At 38.8% G+C, this 9,561-nt stretch overlaps 1 protein-coding gene and 1 long non-coding RNA gene across 2 annotated transcripts; one reads left to right on the top strand and one right to left on the bottom strand.

The window, feature by feature from the left end:
* Positions 1 to 1,518: 1,518 nt before the first annotated feature.
* LOC146978952 (galactose-specific lectin nattectin-like) lies at positions 1,519 to 2,135 on the bottom strand. Its single transcript, XM_085792018.1, has one exon. It carries the CDS (start codon positions 2,084 to 2,086, stop codon positions 1,607 to 1,609), a length of 480 nt encoding a protein of 159 aa, XP_085648144.1. The 5' UTR covers positions 2,087 to 2,135; the 3' UTR covers positions 1,519 to 1,606.
* Positions 2,136 to 4,800: 2,665 nt separating this feature from the next.
* Positions 4,801 to 5,500, top strand: LOC146978951 (uncharacterized). Its single transcript, XR_015036978.1, has 3 exons — positions 4,801 to 4,928; positions 5,009 to 5,182; positions 5,363 to 5,500. It is a non-coding gene; the product is annotated as an uncharacterized LOC146978951 (long non-coding RNA).
* The last annotated feature ends 4,061 nt before the right edge of the window (positions 5,501 to 9,561 follow it).

The raw sequence follows: 9,561 nt of genomic DNA, 5'->3' as shown, positions 1-9,561 counted from the left end.
TGTTTATTGAGGATGTAAAGTCGGCGATTTTAACATGGGGGTCTATGGAGAATGCTGCTTTCTGACACCAGCCCCCAGAGGAAGCCGAGATTGCAGTTTTTTGAACGCAGAAGTGATCTTCACTTCTCAGACCGACAACTGCCCCCTTGGTAGAAACACAGACGATCTGACAAAGACAAAGGGAGACACTGGTTAAATACACAAGGGAAGACACAGGTGGTGCAATCAAACAGGTGAGACACATTAGGTGATCACAGGGAGAACTTCAAAATAAAACAGGAACACAACAGGCAACAAAAGACCAAGACACACAACTTCAAGAATAAAAGGGGCAAGGGTGAAACTAAAAAGGAACAAAAGACACAGACCATGACACCTCCCCCATCAGCCTACTACATCAGGATGATGAAATGATAAGGGTGAACAGCAGGAGACTACAACCTGAGTCTAAATGGCCAGAACTCCCCATCCCTCCACAAACACACTCACAGACTGCACATGGTAGAGTCTTTACCTATTCTGTGCCCAGTTCATACCAGCTGGAATCAGCTGAGCTGAGACAGAGGCAGCTGTTCACACACTACAAAGTTGTTCAGTCTTCATTTCCACTGCCACCACAAAACCTCTGGTTTCAAGTTAGTTGTTAACTCAGTAAGTCTTTCACATGTAAATGGTCTCCTCTCCATTTTGGCCCAGTTTGTCATTACTGTACCTAAACCTAAACTCCTATAACTTATAGCCTACTGTATTTTAATGTAGGTATATAACTATAAATAGTATAAATGCAGCACAGTTGCTTGTATTTTGTTTTTGTAAAATGTTATGATTTCACAGTGAAGTTGACCTGTGAACATTTCGAAGTTAAATGTCATCATTCTGTCCTCATAAAAATCATAGATCCTTTGTGGCCACTATCATCACACTCTATACAGTAACACCTCAGCCCAAAGAGGCTCCTGAACTGGACTAATTCAATTATTTCTATAGTATTGATAACCTATTCATTTCAGTATATGGCAACTATTGATTGACACTGAATTTCACTGGATGGAATTGAGATTTTTTGTTAGCTGTGTCAAAAATATGGAGAAAAAGTAATGGTTGGAGCTGTGTGTGTATGTGTGTATGTATATATATATATATATATATATATATGGAGAAAAAAAACCTTCCAGGAATCTGCAAACCTTAAATAGCACCTGCTGTCTTTTTTTCGGAATAATGTATTAAGTTACTGTCGTCAATATTTGTCGCATTATATTAATTTTGCCACAGTTTCCATATCACTGATGCTCACATAAATATGCTGTATGTATGTATGTATGTATGCATATAGTTTATCTTTCCATTGTCAGACAACAGAGCAAGTTTGAAATAGTGACTGAAATTCATCTTAACATTCAAGCCATTTCCAAGCTCCTGCTCTGCACTGCTAAAGTCCTGGTTTTATTATAACATCATCATTTGACAGAATCATCGACACATCAGTTGAATGAGGTGAATGAAATAACGTCTGCACGCATTTGCACATTTATTTTATTGTTCCAAAAGCTTTTGAACAGGAAAACAGGTGCAAAGTCATCAGGTTGGACTCAGCATAACTGTCTTAGTTACAACTTAGGCGAGTTTTACAAACAAAAGGATAACTGGCAGAACATGGGCGATCATTCCATCTATCTACGTGATACTCTGCACAGTGTTCATGTCCTCCAGCATTATCTGGCTGTCCTTGATGCCAAGGGCGAAAATTGCCTGCAGACCCATCAGACCACATCCATGACCCTTCCTTCTGTGTGTCACTGAGTCCAATCCAGGTGAGTCCCTGAGCAGGATCAAAGTTCTTGATCAAGGATTTGACGAAATCATCTTCACCCTGACTGTGGATGGACACCAGGTTGGTTCCCTCTGACAAACAGTGGAGCTCTGCATCAGCCCAGGTCATACGTGAGGCAACGTACTGGTAGCAGCGGTCTTTGAAGCTGTACCAGAACATGGGACAGTTTCCACGCTGCAGCTTCACTTCAGGTTCACCTGAAGGAGACTCAGCACCCAGAGCCAGACCAAACAGGAAGAGGAGCAGGATCATGATGGCGTCTCCTTGGAGCAGATCGAGGAGTTGATGTGTTGGTTGGAGTTGATCTGCACCGCTGACAGGCCGCTTTCTTTTATATGCTTTTTCAAGAGGGTGTCTGACATTTTGCTGCAATGTTATTGGTCAAGTATACTTGCCAAAAACTGTCATCTGTGCAGAACCACACGGTATCAGAACATACGATAACATGTTGATACTTGCTCATTTGCTCACCTCAAATGGCCTCTATCATAATCTTACTCAAAGGTTTGTCACAAGAAATTCAAGTAGGTTATGTATGTGAGCAGGTCAGTAGTATTGGAAATGTCAATGTAAGTGTGTCATTCCATAAAGTTACAGCATTAATCACTAAAAGATTTGGCTTGGACAAAGGCCCAACTGTTTGTGATTATTGGGTTGCCAACCTCAGGGACTGGACACATTCAGTCAGGTTTCATAGACTGATCTGGCTTTCCTGTTTATTCAACAAATAAAGGATAGATCTCTACTGGGACTGTGAACACCTGGCTTTGAAGACATCAGGAGGACAGAGTTGGACTATTTAATACAGTATCTATTATATCCATTCCTGTGTGATCTCTCTACTTGTTCAGCACTTAGTCTCACCTCCCTAAAGCTCTGAAATAGCTGGTGAGTGTAGCTCCACGTTAACCAGAATGAAAACAAGAAAACAAAGAGCAGTACGAACTGTTCTTCATTGGACTTTGGAACATGATCAGAATCATCTTTTGCCAATGCACTGAAATCTTCAGTGGAAAAACCTCAACTAGAGACTAATGTGTCACAGAGGATTTTCATGTATCTCCACGGAATGAATAGTCTAAAGGAATACTGAAGTTAACTGGCTGTGATCTCTATAAGTGGTCTGATATACCTGTCAGCAGGGCCATATTAATACTTTTCTGTACCCTGGGCAACAAGACTCAAGGGCCCACCCCAAAGCAATGATCACAAAGTTGCTGTCATCATCAAGAGCATAATATTTCTATACTAACAAATCAGGCCTCTGCATGAACCAGTACAGAAGTACAATGGCCTCATTATTGACAGATGCACAAATGTTTCACATAGTTTTGTGCAGTAGATCTGTCACAGAATTTACAGAGAAATTATTAAATGTTTCAATGTGTGAAGTGAAGAAAATATCGCTGGTCTTGAGCATGCAAACATCATCATAGGGGACACTTAACTTCAAACCAGTGTGTGTGTGTGTGTGTGTGTGTGTGTGTGTGTGTGTGTGTGTGTGTGTGTAATTGTGCTACAATTTGAAATTCTTGAATATCACCACCATTGCCATAAGCAGGCAATTACTGTGTATGGAAGAAAAGTGAACCATAGGCTACACTGTGGCATGCAATGCAAAGTCAACAATTTATGCTGATGCACTACTATATTCTTCTATTTTATTATCACTTTATGGTGCTGGGCCCCTGGTGGTTAATCAATGGCTTGTCAGTCAATATAACCCATCAGTCAGTCAATCAATCATAAAAGATCCTCCACTGATAGACGCTGCTGCTCCAGCTACATGTGATGTGAACTCTTGTACTCGCTGACAGTGAAGATCATGTCAGTGGTTATAAACTAAATGTGTAATGTCTTTAATTAAGCAAATGGATGATGCAAAAACTGTGTTGATCATATTGATGTTAATAAAACCAAACTTAACCAAAGCTGATGGTTTGTTTTCATTTTATCAACTTTTTCACAGTGGCATAAGTAAATGTATGTGTGAGTGAGATGACAGATGAAGCATAATGAGACAACAGGTTGAAAGGTGGAAGGGTTCAAACATCCACTGCTAGGATGAACAGTCATACAAACAGGAATCTTGGCTCTGCTCAACCTCATTCATAATAAAGAGCTCTCAAAAGATCTGACTGTAAATCTGATGTCAGATATAAAGCCGTTTGCGCTCTGACAAAAAAAAAAAAAAAAATCCAAACCACAAAGAAAGAGGCAAAAAAAGATTCAGGAGTTAAGTACCTGTGTAACACACAACATGAACACAATGAATCCAAAGCAAATACTCTGACTTAACGTCCTGATGTGAGGCCATTAAAGTTTAGATAACTTAGATGCATAAAGGGCAAAGGATAATATCATTTGCCCTTTATTATAACTACTACACCATAGCCTGCAAGGACCCTTAGACATTTTGGTACTATGGAAACTCATGGAAATATATTCTATAATTCTAAACAAGCTCTGTTTCACATATATTAACTTTTCAGAAGAATGGGAGCTTCTTCTGAACTCTGTATTTTGGGTTATGCCCTCCTCCTACGCACCTGCATCTTCAGGTGTGCTGAGACCCCTCACTTACATATATTAACTTTAAAATGTAACTGGATATAAGTGCTGGTTTATCTTTTGTTGTTTTGTTTTGTTGTTTCACCAGCAGGTGTAACCATCGCATCGCACTGAAGTTACATTTCTGGATAAATAATACGTGTTTGACCAGCAGTCCACAGCTGGCTGGCTGTTACTGGACACTGACTTTACTTTCTCTTTCACTCTTACACTGCAGCGATGGTGAGTAGCGGCTTTATTATTACCAGTAAACTCTGTGTTGAAATCCTGCTTTTGTTTCTGTCGTCTGTGTTGTATCTAATTGTTTCATGTATTTTCCCCCTGATGAGGTGAGTGAGCTGATTCTGCTGCACTACAAGTTGTCACTGCTGTAACATGTTTATGACTCTTTAAAATTATTCTCATTTCCAGCAAGGAAGAATTTCTGAGAGATCAAGATCTGAGAGAAAATGCCTTTGACATCATGATGATGATGCTGGATTTGTGTCACAAAACTCCAGGAAGTAAACATTTTGTGGATGAGGTGGGTTGGTGAATTTGAAAAAAAAAAAAAAGAATCTCACATGTAATGTTATGGTAATAAATTAACATGTTGCTAAACAGATACTTCACTGCATCTTCTTCCTGGCATGAGTCAACAACATCCCCTACACCCCAGAGGAAATCATCAGTGACAAGGAGATGTTGGAAAAGCTGAGAGCAAAGTACCCTCGGCCTCTTCAGTTGTACTCCACTCAGCTTCCTCAGAGGAGTCCATTCTCCTGTGTCATGGACATGGTAAGATATTGATCTAATATGGACAATTTAGCACTATAGCACACAAAATCAATTCACAAATGTTTGTGAATGTATGTATGAAATGTTCCCTCACTTCTACATAATCTTCATTTTACAAAAGATTCAGTGAGTGGCAGTTTGCAGCTGTAACATCTTGATAACATGTGTCACTGTTTCCAGGTTGTCCAGCAGAAAGGACAAGAGAATGAAAACCAAATAAAGCAGAGTCTGATGGCTATCCTCAGAGAGCTGAAACCAAAGTTTCTGGTCTCCACCAAGATCTGTGTCTCTCAGCCTCCCAATCTCCCTGTTAGGTACTACAGAGCCTCCATTTCTGCTAATCATTGTGGTAGCTGCTGCCTGTTCACCACTAGATGGCAGCGCATTCATTCATTCAACCCTAATGTGTTTGGACTGTGGTGTGGTCAGGGGTTTGAACCCAGATCCTCCGACTTAAATGCCGGACAGTAAATTACAATAAAAAACATAAGCAAAAGACTAGAGTCAAGACAAAAAATGACCTTAAAACATCAGTATAACTAAGAATGACATTAATAAAGGACCATTATAAGATAAAGAACAACATTAAAACCTAAGTAAAAGACTTAATGAAAATATTAGTTGACAACAATGAGTTGACACAAAACATAATAAACAATCAATAGATGTAGATGATAGAGCATTTTGTTGATGATAGCTAATGCTGGGATATCAATACCTCTTCTAGTGCCATAAGCATAGTATTTCATAGAATTTCATCTTGAACATCCCTGACACTCATCAGAGATCAGAAACAGTTACTATTCAGATAAAAATGTGACAACGGAAATGCAAAGGAACCAAAGGAAAAGATTAGCATCATCACACTGACTCACTCGTCTGCTGCCCTCTAGTGGCCATAAAATATAACAACACATACTTATACATTCCAGCGGTGCAGCCTCAACCCACAAACATTTTTATTCTCACATGAGCACCTCCACATGGCTGAACAACGTTTTGTTATCTCAGAAATACATAAATCAACTATATGTGCGTGTGTGTGTGTGTGTGTGTGTGTGTGTGTGTGTGTGTGTGTGTGTGTGTGTGTGTGTGTGTGTGTGTATGTGTGTGTATACAAGAATAAAACTCTGAACAAGGCAATATTAGAAACGAGTGGTTAAGATTCCAGTTTATTGTGACATACAACGTGAGCAAACTATAGTGAATAGTAACAATTATTGAGAAACAGACAACACATGACCATTGGGAGTTGTGGTAAACAGATCAATTCAAAGGTCAGGCCATTCCTCTTTCCCTTGAATATCCAACCAGAACGAAGACACTTCTAAATCACACATGACATCAATAGGGATGTTACATGGTATTTCACATGACAATGAACAAATTAAACCTTTGTACTTTGCACTGAGACCATCAGACGTGGAACATCTCCAGGGGATCCACATTGTGCTCTGTGGGCCTACAGTACAGTATGCTGATAGGAGGTGTTAAGAAAACACTAAAGATAGAGAAGAGAGAGAGCCATCACATGATCAAATTCAATTATAGGTGATTGATTCAGTTACAAATAATCAAAGGCACAATACAAAGTAGTTTGTTCCAGTCTGGGCGAAACCTCCATTGATTTGATTTGATTTGAAAATCTTTAATGTCCCCGGAGGGCAACTTGGTTTGCAGCAAAAGTTCAGAGTCAGACACACTAAGTTCTCTGAGGCCTAGTCGTCAGAAAATCAACTAACCAGCATCCTAAATCAACACTGGGTATTTCTGAAAGCCTGTGAGTAAGGACAAGAGGCTGCATACAGTTGAAGGCTGATGAAAAATCAGAAAAACATACAGACATACTGTATGTGTGTTTTCCTGCCTTCCAGGTGCCTGACAACTAAATTCAATGTCACCTGCACCCCTTTCCTGGGTTGGTAGGCAAACTGAAGTGGATCGATCACAGTCTGCGTCATAGCAAGCAAGCTCTTGCCCCTCTATTATCTTATTTTGAGAAACTTGCAGTTCTCCCACAAGATTACAAGTTTTAAAAAGGAAAATAACCTATTTGTACTGTCTTGATGTCCACTTTTTCCCTTATTGATTTGTTTTTATTTGCTTCTTATTTTATTTCATTTATTTTTCTTTATCTTTATTTATTTATTTTGTATTACAGTATTATTTTAATCGTGTATATATTTTCATACCTATAACTTTCTTAGTATAACATTTGAGGTGTGCTTCTCACTCACAAGTTTATTTTCATTATTTTATTCATTTATTTAATTTATTTTTTCATATTGGCAGCACGATGGGGATGGGTGGGAGGAAAGAAAATAAGAAAAATGTTGTATGTTGAATATCTGTGATCAATGTTCATTTCTTCAAATAAAAACATGTTTTAAAAAAAAAAAAGCAAGCAAGCTCTTTTTCACTATACGCTCAAAGCTCTTCATCACCACTGAGGTGAGGGCCACAGGACGATAATCATTTCATGGGACCTTTGCCCCACGAACAATAGTGGATTCTTTCCATAATGTGGGAACTTTATTGTTCCAGAGATGAGAGTTTAGTGTAGGCCTATCTGAAAGTACAGCTGTCAAGATGTGTAGTTAATTATTGGATATTCTACCTGTCACTATTATTTTCAATGTTTACTGTTCACAACAATTTTGACTTTTGACTTTAGACATTTTATTGTCCCTCTAGGGTAATCTTCTTCACATGATCATTTACATTTCGTTTCACCAGACACACATTTTTTAACAAACAGTTTGTCTCAAAGAGCATCATAACAACATCCTCTGCCCTACCACGACTGAGGAAAAACTCCCAAGAAACCCCTTAACAGAGATGTGACTATGTGAAGAGCAGTGATGGCAAGTAACAAAGTACAAATACTTCGTTACTGTACTTAAGTAGAATTGTCAGGTACTTTGTACTTTTAGAAGTATTTATTTTTCTGACAACTTTTTACTTTTACTCAGTAAATTTTTAACGCAAATATCGGTACTTTCTACTCCTTACATTTCCCCAAAATGCTCGTTACTTTTTTTTAATATATCAGGGTTTCCATGGCAAAATAAATTTACGGCAAAATAAAATTACAGCTCGACTTGAGCTGAGTTCAAGTGGAAAAGCCAAAAAAACCCAACAAAAAACCCCAAACAAATCTAATAGACGTGTCGAGCCGAGTCGCGCTAGTGGAAAAGGGCCATAAATAATAACCCCCCTAAAGTGTCTCAATCCACAAGATTATTAATTGGGACTACGAGCATGATTTGTGACACCACAGTTTAGAAGCCAGTCCTGGTCCAAAATGTAATGTTCATAAGTGTGATGTGTAAACCTGAAGTGTAGCTACAATACAAATGCCTACGATTGACCATTAGTGAAGTAGCTACATTAGGATACATTTTGTGTCCGGCAGGTAAACTTAGGCTATGTGAACAATGTTTGTTTAAACAATAACATTGATGAAATGGATTCAAGATGAATTATCATGTGGTTATTTGCTTTGCAGTGAATCGTGTAATGGAAATACTTTTTACTTTTGAGTAAATTTCAGAGCCTGTAGCCTACTTTTTACTTTTTGGATCAGTACTTTAACTTTTACTTAAGTCGTTTTTTACACAGGTACTTTTACTTCCACTCAAGTAAAGAATCTGGGTACTTTTGCCATCTCTGGTGAAGAGTACGACAGGCCCTCTTTTACATTGTCATGTTGTTTAAAAGAGACAAAAATACAGCTGCTGTCATAGGTGGGATAGCTTATCAGCCTTCTATCATGTGAGCAGTTTGGGTTGTCATCAATCACGTGATTCTATCGAAAAAAATAAAACGTGGAAAACAGAGTAGACGAAGCTGCAGCGGAAACAGTCGAACATCGCCGACTCACGGTGCGGAGCGTCGTCGTCACTCGGAGCAACACTATTTAACTCTGTGAAGGGTGAGTCTAATGAACAGTGTGTTCTGCCGTCGGTCCGTGAACTCCTCTTGGTTTATCTCTGGTAGAGGCTCTGTAGGAAGCTGTGGTAGGTGATGAAGTGATGCAGTTTACGGAGTTGATCAAGTTAATTCTAACAGCAGCACTAGTCAGATTAAATATTTGACCTTTTTTCCATCATTGATTTGTTTTTTGTTTGTTTTTTTCTAGGTGACCCATTCAGGATGGCTGGAGTCAGGTACTTGTAAAAACCATTTTCTCTTTATTCAGGGAAACAAATAAAAACGGGCACATCAAAACAACATTCACCTGCGAATATTTGGTGGCCCAACAGAACCACTAGCTACTTGTAATAATTAAACCTCATGCAGGAACTTAAATGAATTATGGAAGATCACAAATTGATACTCATCCTTAATGGGTCAGTTTGTCTGAACCAGATAAAAAC

The sequence above is a fragment of the Trachurus japonicus genome, chromosome 11 (genome assembly GCF_045865225.1).
Source record: "Trachurus japonicus isolate A0001 chromosome 11, Traja_1.0".
NCBI classification, from domain to species: domain Eukaryota; kingdom Metazoa; phylum Chordata; class Actinopteri; order Carangiformes; family Carangidae; genus Trachurus; species Trachurus japonicus.
Note: the sequence above shows the minus strand (reverse complement) of the source record. Positions and strands in the feature narration are given on the sequence as shown.